This window comes from Hemitrygon akajei, chromosome 7 (genome assembly GCF_048418815.1).
Source record: "Hemitrygon akajei chromosome 7, sHemAka1.3, whole genome shotgun sequence".
Taxonomy (NCBI): Eukaryota; Metazoa; Chordata; class Chondrichthyes; order Myliobatiformes; family Dasyatidae; genus Hemitrygon; species Hemitrygon akajei.
The window spans coordinates 133,816,365-133,832,199 of record NC_133130.1 but is presented as its reverse complement, the minus strand read 5'-3'; the positions used below and the strand labels follow the sequence as shown (position 1 = coordinate 133,832,199).

At 43.1% G+C, this 15,835-nt stretch overlaps 2 protein-coding genes across 3 annotated transcripts in view; one reads left to right on the top strand and one right to left on the bottom strand.

Annotated features, from left to right (window-relative positions):
* The window catches only part of kmt5aa (lysine methyltransferase 5Aa), a 28,983-nt gene extending 19,417 nt beyond the window's left edge, over positions 1 to 9,566 (bottom strand). The window contains exons 1-2 of one of the 2 annotated variants that reach the window (XM_073052002.1): positions 9,496 to 9,566; positions 8,032 to 8,117 (exon numbers count right to left, since the gene is read on the bottom strand). In XM_073052002.1, the coding sequence (XP_072908103.1) occupies positions 8,032 to 8,040 (9 nt within the window). In that variant the 5' untranslated portion in view covers positions 8,041 to 8,117; positions 9,496 to 9,566. Of the gene's footprint in view, positions 1 to 8,031; positions 8,118 to 8,305; positions 8,419 to 9,495 lie in introns of those variants that run through there. The other variant, XM_073052001.1, reaches the window with a different exon arrangement.
* The window catches only part of sbno1 (strawberry notch homolog 1 (Drosophila)), a 124,149-nt gene continuing 117,113 nt past the window's right edge, over positions 8,800 to 15,835 (top strand). The window contains exon 1 of the mRNA XM_073052000.1: positions 8,800 to 8,964. The gene's annotated coding sequence lies outside the window, so the exon portion shown is untranslated. The remainder of the gene's footprint in view (positions 8,965 to 15,835) is intronic.

Below are 15,835 nucleotides of genomic sequence, written 5' to 3'. Positions count from 1 at the left end.
GGAAGGAGGTACAGGAGCATCAGGATTAGAACTGCCGGAGGGAACAGCTTCTTTCCGTAGGCTGAGGGACGAATGAACACCCTGCCACGATCAAGGTCTCGTCACTAAGACAGCGAGTGGTTAACTGTTTACCTGTGCTGTGCACTTCATATCCATTTTGAATGATACTTTATAAGCTTATTTGTGGTAATATTTTGTTTTACGTGCTGTGTGTGATAATATGCAGTGTGGGTGCACTGTGGTCTGGAGGAACTGTGCTTCATTTGGTAGTATATTACGTACAGTCAGATGACAAACTTGAACTTTGAATGAAAGCTGGTTACATAGTTAGAAACATGGGTCCTTATCAGGCTAGAAATGTGGAATATCCAGGAATCTGTTCGTGGGTTTCAATTGTTTGCTAATTGCATTAATGACTAGGAGTCTGTAGAGATTTGGAATGACATCTATAACTCTGACAAACTTCCAAAGATGTACAGAGGAGCATGTATTGACTATCTTCAGCACAGCCTGGTATAGATGCCCTTTAATGGAAAAGGCTACAAAAAGTAGTGCAATACAGCCTAGTCCATCACAGGGAAAACCCTCCCAACCATTGTGTATATTCTATAGTCACAAGAAAGAATGTGACCCTTTGAAATTGCTTGGTTTTCTGCATTAACTACTCAAAACACATGGTCTGATCTTATCTAACTCACAATAGTAGATAAACACAACTTGCCTAAACTAATACTGTAACACACAAAGCACAAACAATTGTACTTATCATGTCTTTATTGAACACATTGTTTAATCATTCACAGTCCAGGCTGGAAAAAGCATGTGAGCTCTTGTATTCAATAGCTGGTAGAACCTCCTTTAACAGCAATAACTTCCATCAAACCTTTCCTGTAGCTGCTGATCAGGCTTGCACAACAGCGAGGAGGAATTTTAGACCAGTCCTCCATTCAAAACTGTTTCAGTTCATCAATATTTCTGGGATACCTTGCCTGAACACCCCTCTTCAGAAGATCTAGACTCTTGACTTTGCCATTCCAAAACACAAATTTTCTTTTTTTAAGTCATTCTGTTGTTGATTTACTCTTGTGTTTTTGGTTCATTGTCCTGTTACACCATCCAACTTCTATTAAGCTTCAGATAATGGACCACCTGGCATTCTCCCATAAAATGTCTATTGTTCCCTCAATGATTGCAAGCTGTCCAGGCCCTAAGGCAGCAAAGCAGCCCCAAACCATGACGCTCTTTCCACAATGGGATGAGGTTTTGATGTTGGTGTGCAGTGTCCTTTATCATTTCTGCCAAAAAGTTCAACTTTGGTCTCATCTGTCCACAGAACATTGTCCCAGAAGTGTTGTGGAACATCCAGGTGGTCTTTTGCAAACTTGAAATGTGCAGCAATGTATTTTTCTGGAGAGGAGTGGTTTCCTTGGTTCTTGTTCAGTGTTTTTCTTATAGTGGACACATGAACGTAAACTTTAGCAAGTTCTAGAGATTTCTGCCATTCTTTTGCTGTTACCCTGGGGTTCCTTTTCACTTCCTTCAGCATTGCACGTCATGATTAGTGTGATCTTTGCAGGATGCCCACTCCTAGGGAGAGTAGCAACAGTACTGAATTTTTTCCATTTGCAGTCAAATTTCTCTTACTATGGACTGATGAACACTCAGGTCTTTAGAAATGCTCTTGCAGCCTTTTCCAGCTTCACACATCTTTATAATTCTTCTAAAGTCCTCACAATGTTGTTTTGATCAAGACATGGTGCACATAAACTGATCTTTCTTAAGAGCAGGCTCTGTCAGTAACCTGACTTTGCGCCATTTTAAAAAATGTATAGGGCAGGGCACCTCTACAACCCACACCTCCAATCTCATCTCATTGATTGGAAGACACGACTCAAAATAGCTTTTGTAGAAGGTATTACCCCAGAGGCTCACAGCATTTTGAACCTAGACTGTGATTGTTTAAATGGTATACTCAGTAATGACAAGTAGTACAATTGTTTGCGTGCTATTAGTTTAGGTAGATTGTGTTTGGCTATTATTGTGACTTAGATGAAGATCAGACCACATCTTACGAGTAATTAATACAGAAACCAGAAGATTGCGAAGGGTTCATAAACTTTTTCTTGTAACTCTACATGAAACTGTGTCACAGGAAAGCAGCATCCATCAAGGACTCCCACCACCCAGGTCATGCTCTCTTCTCAATGCTGCCGTCAGGTAGAAGGTACAGAAGCCTCAACTTCAATAACAGTTACCATCCCACAACCAACCACAAGGCTCTTGAGTAAAAGGGGATAACTACACACACTTGCCCCATCACTGAAATGTTCCCACAACCAATGATCTCACTTTAAGGCACCTTTATCTCATATTCTTGTTATAAAAAATAGCAATAAATATTTGCATTTGCACAGTTTGTTGTCTTCTACACTCTGGTTGATCTTCCATTGAACCTGTTATAGTTACTATCTATAGATTTGCCAAGTATGCCTGCAGGAAAATTATTCTCAGTGTTGTATATGGTGATATATGTACTTTGATAATTAAAATTTAATTGAACTTTGGAATGCAAGGTTTGCAAGTTTGCTGATGAGATGAAAATCATGGAAGAGCATGTTGTGATGAGAACATCATGATTGTGAAAGTGGATACAGATAGTGACTGAGCAAGAAAGTGGCAAACAGGAGTCAGAATCAGATTCATTATCGCTGAATTATGTCGTGAAATTTGCTGTTCTGCAGCAGCAGTATAGTGCAAAGACAAAAATACTAAATAACCAAGTAAATAGTGCAGAAAAGAATTAAGTGGTTTTCATGCACCATTCCAAAATCCGATGGCATAGGGAAAAGAAGCCATTTCCTGAATCTTTGAGTGTGGGATCTCAAGCTTCTGTACCTCCTCCCTGATGGTAATAGCAAGAAGAGGTCATACCCCAGCTGGTGAGGGTCCTTTATGATGGATGACGCCTGCTTGAGGCATCACTTCTTGAAGATGTCCTATATGGTGGAGCTGACTGAGTCAGCGTCTTGTGATCCTGTGTACTGGAGTGTACAAACTAGGCTGTGATCTAGCTTCAGATGCATTCCGCTAAAGTTCAAAGTAAACTTATCATCCACGGACATTCACGTCACCATATTCAACCCTGAGATTCATTTTCTTGTGGGCATACTCAAATGTATAGAAGAGTAACCATAACAAAAATCAAAAAACTTGGACACTCAACCGGAGTGCAGAAGACAACAAACATCAAACAAAAAGAAAAAAAAAATAAAGCAATAAGTATTGTGAACATGAGATGAAGAGTCCTTGGGAGTGAGTCCATAGGGTTGTGGGAACAGTTCAGTGTTGCAGTAAGTGAAGTTATCCCCTCTGGCTCAAGAGCCTGATGGTTGAGAGGCAATAATTAGAGAGAGTGCAGAGACGATTTACTAGGATGTTACCTGGGTTTCAGCACTTAAGTTACAGAGAAAGGTTGAACAAGTTAGGTCTCTATTCATTGAAGCGTAGAAGGTTGAGGGGGGATTTGATCGAGGTATTTAAAATTTTGAGAGGGATAGATAGAGTTGACGTGAATAGGCTGTTTCCATTGAGAGTAGGGGAGATTCAAACGAGGGGACATGATTTGAGAGTTAGGGGGCAAAAGTTTAAGGGAAACACGAGGGGGTATTTCTTTACTCAGAGAGTGATAGCTGTGTGGAATGAGTTTCCTGTAGAAGTAGTAGAGGTCAGTTCAGTTGTGTCATTTAAGGTAAAATTGGATAGGTATATGGACAGGAAAGGAGTGGAGGGTTATGGGCTGAGTGCGGGTAGGTGGGACTAGGTGAGATTAAGAGTTTGGCACGGACTAGGAGGGCCGAGATGGCCTGTTTCCGTGCTGTGATTGTTATATGGTTATATGGTTATATAACTATTCTTGAACCTGCTGGTGTGGATCCCAAGGCTCCTGCACCTTCTTCCTGAAGGGAGCATGCCTGAGTGGCGATGATGAACGCCATTTTCCTGTGACAGCATTTCATGTACATCTGCACAGTGGCAGGGAGGTTTTCCCTGTGATGGACTGGGCCAAATCCACTACTTTTTTCTCTAAATCTATAAAATTTGCTAGTCTTTGGTGACACACCAAATCTCTTGAAATTCTAAGTGAAGAACTTAACACATTAGCCGTTAGTATGTCAGCTTTCTTCTCAGCATCACTTTCTTGTAAGAACTCAAAACTCCCAGTTTCTCCAGCTTGCACACTTAGCCAGAGAATTCCCAGGATTAACCACAGTGAGTGAAAGGAAATTCCTCTTCAAGCCTTATTTTCAAGGAATGACATCTTCAAATTTGCTGACGAGTGTTGCCAAACCACAGGTGGTGACGACCCAGCTGACTGAAGTGTGACAAGTCACCTGGTTGAGTGGTGCCACAATGACAACTTCTTGCTCAGTGTCAGCAAGATTAAAGAGCTGATTGTTAACTTCAGGAAATGGAAGGAGGGCAAATGTGAGCAAAGCTACACTGTGAGTAAAAAAAAAACCGCAGAGGAGGGAGACAGCAGCTTTCAATTCCTGAGCACTGACCTGCCTCAGATGTAACTGTAAGGAAAATGTTCTCTTACGATGTTAAGGCGGCTTGGCTCGTCATCGAAAAAACAGAATTCTACAGATGCACTGCACAGGCTAGCCCTTCTCATTCCTTCTTGCTGATCCTTGCCTGCAGTGGAGATCCATCTCCCCTTGGACTACAAAAAAATACTTTTTTTGCTCTAATTGTTCAGTTTTGATTACATGTTGCTTGTGAATGCTGCTCATCGGATGCTCTGTGCCTGTGATAGTGTGACCAGTAAGTTTTCATTGCACCTCTGCACATGTGGATATGGGCAGGTGACAATAAACTCCACTTTACTGTTTGGTTCCAGACATCATGCACTGAGCAAGTGAGATGAGATGTTATGTTGAAGTTGTATCACACATTGGTGAGGCCTAATTTGGAGTATTGTGTCCAGTTTTGGCAACCTATCTACAGCAAAGATGCAAGTAAGATTGAAAGAGTACAGAGAAAAATTACAAGGATATTGCTGGGTCTGGAGGACCTGAGTTTAAGGAAAGATTGAATAGGTTAGGATTGTACTCTTTAAAACTCAGAAGACTGAGGGGAGATTTGACAGAGATATACAAAACTATGACGTGTATAGATAGGATAAACGTAAGCAGGCTTTCCCCACTGCGGTTGGGTGGGATACAACCAGAGGTCATGGGTTAAAGGCAAACAGCAAAATGCTCAGGAGAAGAGGGTCATGAGAGTGTGGAACCAGCTGCCAGTGCAAGCTGTGCTTGTGATTTCGATTACAACTTTCAAGAGAAATTTGGATAGGAGGGTTCTGGTCCAGGTGAAGGCCAATGGGACTAGGCAGTTTAAGTGGATTGGTAAGGGCCCGTTCTTGAGCTGTAGTTTTCTATGACCATGGCATCCTGAGGGGAAGCAAAATTTCAACAACCATTCTGTCACACTCCACAGAAATTTTCTATGGCTCCCTCTACGTGATTATTTTTCATTCTTCCAAACTCAACAGTGGGCCAGCCAGCCTCCGCTGTTCAGGGTGAGCCAGAGAGAGAAAAAAAAATCACAACAGAGAAAATAATGGCTCTGAAAACACTTCCCTCTTGACTTTGGAATTGCTTTGAACTTGGAATATCTTTTAAACGATTCAGCCGTTGCAGCCTAAAGGTACGCCTTCAAAAGGCTGCATCCATTACGAGGGACCTCCATCACCCAGGAAATGCCTCTTCTCATTGCTACCGTCAGGGAGGAGGTACAGGAGCCTGAAGGCACACACTCAGCGATCCAGAAACAGCTTCTTCCCCTCTGCCACCGGAATGGACAATGAACCCTTGAACACGCCCTCACTATTTTTCTCCCTCATTTTGCACAACTGATTTAGGCCACAAGTCATATGAGCAGAATTAGGCCATTTGGCCCATCAAGTCTGCTCTGCCATTCCATCATGGCTAATCCATCTCCCTCTCAACCCCGATCTCCTGCGTATTTAAATGGGCATACTGTACACTAATACACTATATTTTAATTTTTAAACCTTATGTATTGCAATGCACCTCTGCCACAAAACAACAAATTTGATGACATATGCCAGTAATATTAAATCCAATTCTGAATTTATATTCTTGATCTTTGAATAAATTCCTCGCGCTGTCTTTTGGACACACCACACCCAATTCTGAATCTGTATTTCCTATTCCTTGAACTCCTCTCAGGGAATTTCTCCTGGCAGGATGCTGGCTGCCGATTAGTCTTTTAAAAAAAAAACCACACAGCTCAAACTCATCCAGGAGACACCACCTCCTGCAGCTACGACTTTGCAACGCGGAAAGGCCCCTGCAGCTTTCCAGGGTCCTACACATTTACAGGATGGGTATTTGAAGGCCTGAGCTGTGCAGACATCATCTGTCTCTCATTACACTTCAACTGCATGAAATACTGGCGCAGGAAAGTAACATCCATCATCAGGGATCCCCAACACACAGGTCATGCATTTCTTGCTGCTGCTGCCATCTGGTAGAAGGTACAAAAAACCTCAGGACTCGCACCACCAATTTAAGGAACAGTTATATTACCCCATAACCTTCAGGTGATTGAACCAAGGGGATGACTTCACTTCCCCAACACTTCCACAACCTCTGGACTCACTCTCAAGGACTCGTCATCTCATGTTCAATACTTGTTGCTCATTATTTACATTTGCACAGTTTGTCATCTTTTGCACTCTGGTTGATCTTTCACGGATTCTGTTATGGTTACTATTCTATAGATTTGCAGAGTACGCCCACAGGAAAATGAATCCCAGGGTTGTATATGGTGACATACACGTATTTTGATAAATTTAATTTGAACTAAAGGGACAATTAAGCATTGATCACATTACTGGCCCTGAATTACTGAGGAGGCTGGGCAAGGATGACTGGTCCCTTTCCTTCAATTGCATTAGTAAATAAAACAAATTCTGCAGCATCCCGAGAGCTTCCATCAATGATTACTGACGACTGCTTTTGAATTCAGACATCTGCTATTACTTGAATTTAAACTGTCGAATTTACAATGCTGAGATTTGGTGTACATAAACACCAAGAGCAAGAGTTCCCAACCTTTGTTATGCCAGGGACCAATACCATTACCACTTTATGGTGGCAGAGAAAAAGCATTAGAGGCTTTTAAGACACTTGGACAGGTTCGAGTGTGAGGAAGATGGCAGGATATGGACATGGTGTAGGTGGGAGGGATTAGAGTTTGGGTGTTTTGATCTGCCTTCTAGCTGGTTCAGTACATCACTGTGGGCCAAAGGGCCTGATCCTGGACTGCTCTATAAATTCCTGATACCTGTCATTACTTGAATTGAAATTGTCCAAATACAGTCAGATTTCAACACATCAACATTCATCTAGAGCAGGGGTCCCATCCTTTTATTAAAGCCATGGGCCTTATTATTACCACTTTAATGCCTGGTATGGGGGCAGAGGCAAATACATCGTGGGCTTTTAAGATATGTTTAGAAAAATGCATAAATATGTGGAAGATGGATGGATATGGACATTGTGCAGGTGGCAGGGATTAGATTTTTAAGAAGTACTTTTTAAGCTATACTATTCTACGCCTATGTCATTAACTGAGGGATACCTGGACCTTGGCTTTAGAAACTCTCGATACTCACTCGCTGATTTTTCCCTTCAATTTCAATTCGCCAACAGCCTTATGATTACCGAAGACTGCTTTCGGGTTTCAGATATCTGTCCGTACTGACTCGAATTAAAATTGTCCAACTACAGTGCCGCGATATGGTGAGAATGTACGCATCAATATTCTCTCGATGCCCACGAACTTCGCCAATGGATCACCCAACCCTTTCACACTACCGTTAGGAAGAAGCTTGAAATTAAATCATGTGAGAAATGCATTTAGAACAGCTTGAAAACCAGAGGCAAAGGGGTGAATAATGGGTCTCAGAGCAAGGAGAGGCCACCGCCCAGTCACACGTACCTTGTTCATGGCTGAGTGCGGATGCTGTTGCTTCTGGTTCTCCTTCACCGCCGCGGCCTGCTCTCCAGCCGGCGCTTTCACTTTCCCTGAGGATTAGAACACATCAAGAGCAAGCTCAAGCGCGTTGTGGGAGGCGGTGTGGGCCGGAGACTGAGCCGGGCTTTGCTAACAGCCGGGCACATTCGCCATCTTCCCTACCGTATTCACTATAAACACGCACCACCGACCATTATTACATCAACATAAATTACCGAGTAGGAATTAAATACATTACCCATTTTATTGAAAGCCAATCCAATAAAAGTACAAAATATATAAATTAAAAAACACAGCTTTTAACTACAGGCCAACCAACTTTTAAACCAATCTTCTCAGCCAAACTTCTGTCAGTAATTTACATGACACCACCCCTTAATTTTGATTGGGCCGAATTTATTGGCGACGCGGCTGTCCTTGTACGCTTTCAACAGCCATTGGATTAGACGGCTGCAAATCAATGCACACTGACTATCAAGTTAGGGTGAGTCCACCGCAGGCCGCAGGGATTTTAAATTACGCGCTCGCTTTCTATTGGCCGTGCTGACGTCGGCGCGGCCGCCAATTGGCTGGCCGGCGACGATGTTTATCCTGCAGGAAGGAGGCAGGGCACAGATCACGTGACATGGACTGCGCGCGCGGTGCCCCCCCCCCCCCCGTAGATTTGGGGGATTTTTAAAAAAAACGCAACTTCAGTAAAATTACGCTAGATCATTCTACTTGTTTACGGTCTGGTCTGATTCTGGTGGTGAGCGGGATTCGGTCGTCAGGCAGTTGGAGGAGGCCCTCGGCCCGGGGTCACGTGACGGGAGATGGCGACGGGGGCCTGACATGGCGGCGACTAGTTAGCGAGCCGAGTGCCGCGCCTCTGGTTCTTCCCTTCGTCTCAGTGCAGCGGTGAGTATGCGAACGCAGTAAACCCGCCCGTCGACCTCTGCTCCTGATGCCCCTCTATCCCACCAACTGCCCCTCTCTCGGTTACCGTCCGCCTGAGGTAAAATTTCCCGGGAAAACAAAGGCCGATTTCTACAGCAGCCTCCTCTCCTGGGAGCCCGGGGCGCATCGTGTCCGGCAGTGTATTTCTTTTAAATCCATCTTTTATTTAGGTGTATTTTGAGCTTGATTTCAATGTTTAAAAGAAGTTTGGATAGGTAAATGGATGGTAGAGGTGCGGAGGTCTATGGTCCCGGTGTAAGTCGATGGGACTAGGCAGTTTAAATGGTTCGGCACGGACTAGATGGGCCGAAGGATATATTTCTGTGCTGTTCTTTTTTTACAGCTCTATGAGGAACGATAGAGAGAAACGGTGTTGTGTGGGAACAGTTAGGCGCCGGGATCGGGCAGGGTCTGGGCCTCTCCGGTGCCTGAGTGTGGGAACAGCAGCAACCGAGGGATTTTGTCTTATTTCGGTTTCTCTTTCTCCTCTACCTTGCGGATCTTAGTTGTTTTCGTTCACACTTGTCGTCAAACCACCATTACGCAGCCATATAATAACCCGGAAGTTTCTTTCTTAACTGAGCACGTGTTCCAAGCAGAAGGTTAAGGTATCACTCTCTTTAAACCACCCCTTCCTCTCTCCGTGCGTTTTATTTTCCTGCCGTTCTGGCCATCTCAGTGCAGGTTAAATTATTTACCTTTCCTTCGGTTAACCGTCCTGAGAATCTTTCTGTCTTTGTATGAAAGTCTTGGGTTCCAGAATCAGGCAGCCGCTGGTGTTGTAACTGTGGCAGGGCATTTTTTTTTTTGGGGGGGGGGGGGAATGCTTTGAAGGCCAAAGTGTAAAGTTCAAAGTAATTTTTTTTATTAGCAAAATGCATAAACGTCACCAAATACGACCCTGAGTTTAATTATCCTGTGGGTATACTCAACATCCATAGAGTAGCAACTATTACAGGATCAATGAACGATCACCCAGAGTGTAAAATACAATAAACAGTGCAAATACAATTACAGTATAATTAAATAGCAATAAGCAATGAGAACATGTGATAGAGTCCTCAAAGTGATATCATTGGTTGTGGGAACATTTCAATGATGGGGCAAGTTAGTATAGTTATTCCCTTTTGTTCAAGATCCTGATGGTCAAAGGGTAGCAACTGTTTTTGAAGCTGGTGGTGCAAATCCTGAGAAGTCTAAATTGCTTCTTTTCTTTCAGGTAGTTAGATGAAGACCCTTTTCTGAACTCAATTTAAAATCGTCAATGCATTTCAGTGCAGGTTTTCAGCTTATCTTGCATCCGGGCAAAGAAAATGCACTATCTAGCTGTAAAATGGCTTTTAGAAAGTATTTATGGGGAAATGGGAAGAAGAAATTTCAAGGAAGGTGTGAATTGTGACAGCTTGGGCTTTGTTCACTTTAAACAGCATTTCCACTTCTGTGCCTTTGACCTTTGGGAGGTATGAAACAATGTGCTTCACAGAATATTGTAACGAACCAAGTTATTGAACATCTTGTACTCAACATCGAGACCACACTGTAATTGATTTGCTCTTTTCAAGGAGTTACTTCATCTGTGATAAGCTGGGCACTGGTTAATTTCAGTCCTTTTAAGTGATCAGCATGTTTATGCATTTAGAGAGCTGGGGAGCTTTAATTGCAGTTGAGATGTTTTCTCCAGACAATATCTTAAGCTGCTGTTCCATCAATTATCTTTTGTTATTTTTTGCTTTTGGTGATTCTACAGCAGCTAATCTTTTTAGTTTTGTTTCATTTCTCTTCCCCATTCCAAAGGTTAAATATCATTTTGTTTTAGAAAAGGCAATTCAGCTGATAACATTTTGATTTGTGAGAGATGTATTTGATTTTGATGCAGAGTTTACAGCTGTTTGAGATTGATGATAGACTGGGGTCAAGGGGAATTAGAATTAGGTTTAATATCACCAGCAGATGTTGTCAAGTTTGTTGTTGTGAGGCAGCGGTATATTACATAATAATTGCACTAAGTATGTATGTGTATACATTGTTAAATAAATTGTGCCAAAATAGAAGTAAAAGAAGTGAGGTAGCGGGCATTCATGTGTTCAATGTCCATTCAGAAATCTGATGTCAGAGGGGAAGAAGCTTTTCCTGAATTATTGAGTGTGTGCCTTCAGACTTCTGTACCTCCTCCCTAATGGTAGCAATGGGAACAAGGATTGTCTTGGGTAATTGTGTCCTTTATGATGGACACTGCCTTTTTGAGGCATTGCTCCTTGAAGATGTCCTGGATACTACGGAGGCTAGTGCCCATGATGGAATTGACTAAGTTTGCAACTCTCTGCCGCTTATTTCAGTGGTGTGCTGTAGAACCCCCCTCCATACCAGACAGTGTTGCAGCCAGTTAGAATACTCTTCACAGTACGTCTGTAGAAATTTGTATCTTTGGTGATGTACCAAATCTCCTCAAACTCATGAAATATAGTTGCTGATGTGCCTTTATAACAAACTTAAGCCATCCTGCTATTTTGGTATGTGTTCTGCCGTTTCCATCTGATATTGGCATTGTTGAGTTTCTGCCACAGCTGGTTTGGATTTAAAATGGTCAATATTTGATCAGTCAATCTTGTGGATTATGGGGTGATTCTTACTGTGGCTGGTTTTATTTGAGTTGGGCTTACAGCATTTATATTTAAATAAAAGTCAATTCATTGTTAAAATTTGCTCTGGGTGTTCCCTGGGGCTTAATGTTCAGTCCATTACTATTTCTATCAAAGATTTTGATCAATACGTATTGGGAATAGATGGTAAGTTTGGGGATGGCTGCCGTAAATTGATAGAGATGTACAAGAGGAAAGAGTGGACAGCCAGAGATTTTTCTCCAGGGTAGAAATGGCTAATACCGGGGGGGATAATTTCCCGGTGTGGCCTTCTCTACATTGGTGAAACCTGCCATAAATTGCAGACCGTTTCTTTGAGCACCCCCGAGCCTTCCGCCACAAGCGGGACTTCCCATTGACCAAACATTTTAATACTGATTCCCATTTGGACATGTCGTTCCGTGGCCTTCTCTTGAGCCAAGATGAGGCCACCCTTAGGAGGGAAGAGAAACACCTTATATTCTGTCCAGGTAGCCTCCAGCCTGACAGCATGGTATCAATTTCTCTTTCCGGTATACTACACCCTCACCCCCCACCTCACCTTCCTTCTCAGCCCTGAAGAAGGGCCTTAGCCCGAAATGTCGACCGTTCGTTCATTTCCAGAATTGTTTATTATCACCGGCATGTGTCATGAAATTTGTTCCATAGATGCTGCCTGACTGGTTGAGTTCCTCCAACATTTTGTGTGTGTGTTGCTCTGGATTTCCAACATCTACAGACTTCCTCGTGTTTATAACTGTAAGATGTTTGGAGGAAGCTATAGGGGGGATGTTCTTTACACAGACGGTGGTGAATGCCACTGGAACACCCTGCATTAGGAACATCGAAGAGACTCTTCGGCTCATGAATGAATGAAAAATGAAGGGCTGTATGGGGAGGAAGGGTAAGATTGATCTTTAGGTTAAAAGTTTGGCACAACATTGTAGACTGAAGGGTATGTAGCATTCTATGGTGCTGAAATATAGGACTAGATGGGCCAAAGGGCCAGTTTCTGTGCTGTACTTTTCTATGACAAATAAGTGGTGTTTTAGCCAGTGAAGAGAGTTTTCAGGGATGACCGTGGAATCTTGATCAGTTGTGTAAGTGAGCCGAGGAATAGCAAGTGGAGTTTAATTTGGAGAGATGTGAATGTTACATTTTGGGAAGGCAAATCCGGATGGGATTTCCACAGGAAGGTCCTGAGTTGTGTGTTGTCAAACAGAGGGACCTTGGAGCACAAAAATTCCCTAAAATGGGGTCACAGGTGAAGCTGGAAAGAGCACAGATGAGATTTCTGAGGATGTTGGCAGGGCTCAGGTAACTGGGTTATGGAAGGATGGTGAGTGGGTTGGAACTTCATTGGAGCACAGGTGATTGATGATCTTATGAAAATGTATAACATCATGAGGTGCAAAGATAGGCTGTGTGCAATGCACTCAGTTGTTTTTCCCCCCACGGTAGGGGAATGTAGAACTAGAGGACATAGGTTTAGGTTAATAGTAACCTGAGGGACAGTGTTTTCACCCAGACAGAATGAACTGCAAGAGGAAATGATTGAGGCAGGAACATTTAACAAAATTTAAGACATTTGGACAGTTGCGTGAAAATTACAGCACAGGAACAGGCCCTTCGGCCCATCATACCCGTACCAAGCCAAATATGTCTTAAACGTTGAAATTGAGCTCGCCCTAACACTTGCGTTTGCAGCCACCCTCTGAGTGTGTAAGTTTCCCCTCATGTTTCACCTTTCACCCCTAACCCATAACCTCTGTTGTCGTCCCATCTGACCTCAGTGGAAAAGGCCTGCTTGCAGTTACCCTATCTATACTCCTCATAATTTTGTATACTTATATTAAATCTCCCCTTAAAATTTTAAGTTCCAGGTCCTCCAGGCTCGGCAAATTTCTTATAAATTTTCTCTGTACTTTTTCATCCTATTTACATCTTTCCTGTAGGTGGGTGGCCAAACCTGCACACAATCCTCCAAGCATCTGCAGATTTCCTCGTGTTTGCAGAATCCTCTAAATTACGTTCACCAATATCTTGTACAACTTCAACAAAACAACCCATCTCTTGTTCTTAATACTTTGCTTTATAAAGGCCAATGTGCTAAAAACCTTTCTCCACGATATTATCTACCTGTGACTTCACTTTCAATGAATTATGGACCTGTATTCCTATATCTCTTTGTTCTACTTCACACCTTGGTGTCCTACTGTTCACTGTGTAAGTACAGGGGTCCATGGCATAAAAAAGGTTGGGAACCCCTGGTTTAGAGTGATATGGGCCAATGCAAATAAATGGGACTTTAATAGATGGGGGTCTTGGTCATCGTTGATCAGTTGCACCACAGGGTTTGTGTCTTTGATGTGTGACTCACCAAAAGGATTGGAGAGGACAGGGCTGTAGATATGGACAACATCAAGGCATTTGGCAAGATCTTGCAAGGTAAGATCCTGGCTAAGAATGTGAGATCAGAGGATCCAGAGTGAGTACTTTACTTTATACCAAATAGTACCAAACAATTGATACTAGAGCACACAACCATAACAGCGATATTTGATTCAGCGCTTAGTGCTCCCTGAAGTACAAATCCAAGTAAATATATTTAAAAAATTAAATTATAAGTCATAATTAGAAAATAGAAAAGGGAAAGTAAGGTAGTACAAGTTAGGTCCAGATAATTGGAAGGTACGGCCCAGATCTGGGTCAGGATCCATTCAGCAGTCTTATCACAGTTGGAAAGAAGCTGTTCCCAAATCTGGCCATACGAATCTTCAAGCTCCTGAACCTTCTCCTGGAGGGAAGAGGGACAAAAAGTGTGTTGGCTGGGTGGGTCGTATCCTTGATTACCCTGGCAGCACTGCTCCGACAGCATGCAGTGTAAAGTGAGTCCAAGGATGGAAGATGGGTTTGTGTGATGTGCTGGGCTATGTTCACTATCTTCTGCAGCTTCTTCCGGTCTTGGACAGGCCAACTTCCATACCTGGTTGTGATGCACCCTAGAAGAATGCTTTCTATGGTGCATCTATAAAAATTAGTGAGGGTTTTAGGGGACAGGCCAAATTTCTTCAGCTTCCTCAGGAAGTAAAGGCGCTGGTGGGCCTTCTTGGCAGTAGACTCTTGCTTGGTTAGACCAAGTCAGGTCATTTGTGATATTCACACCGAGGAACTTAAAGCTTTTGACCTGTTCCACCTGTGCACCACCGATGTAGATGGGGTCATGCGGTCCGCTACTCCTTCTGAAGTCAACAACCAATTCCTTCGCCTTGCTGACGTTGAGGGATAGGTTATTGTCTTCGCACCATGCCACCAGGTTCTTAATTTCCTCTTTGTACTGTGACTCATCATTACCCAAGATATGGCCTACAATTGTGGTGTCGTCAACAAACTTGTATATTGAGTTTGATGGAAACTTGGCTACACAATCATGGGTGTACAGTGAGTACAGCAGGGGGCTGAGTACACAGCCTTGTGGGGCACCGGTGCTCAGAGTGATTGTAGAGGAGAGCTTGTCCCCTATTTTTACAGCCTGGGTCCTGTCTGTGAGGAAGTTGAAGATCCAGCTGCAGATCTGAGTGCTAAGACCCAGGTTCCAGAGCTTAGGAATCAGTTTATTTGGAATGATGGTATTAAAGGCAGAGCTGTAGTCAATGAAAAGGAGCCTTACATAAGAGTTTTTATTCTTCAGGTATTCTAAGGAGGAATGTAGTGCCAGAGAGATGGCATCTGCCGTTGACCTGTTGCTCCGGTAGGCGAATTGCAAAGCGTCGAGGTTGACTGGTAGGCTATGGTTGATGTGTGCCATAACCAATCAGTCGAAGCACTTCATAGCAATTGATGTCAGAGCCACAGGTTGATAGTCATTCAGGTATGCCACCTTGCTTTTCTTTGGCACCGGGATTAACGTTGCCTTCTTAAAACACGAGGGGATCTTAGACTGAAGCAGGGAGCAGTTGAAGATGTCAGCAAACACTCCAGCTAGCTTGCTTGCACAGGCCCAGAGATCTGGGCCCGTCGCCTTCCTTGGATTTATTTATCTTCAGGAAGGCTCAACCGGACATAAAATACACTTGATGCAAGTAGTCAGGTAGTTGTTTATTATTCAGATGGGAAACCTGGGATTCAAACTGGCTCCTCTGTTGTTGTGTTTGTAATGTACCGTGCTGCTGCCACCACAAAAATAATGCATTTTCATGCACAATGGGTATGCG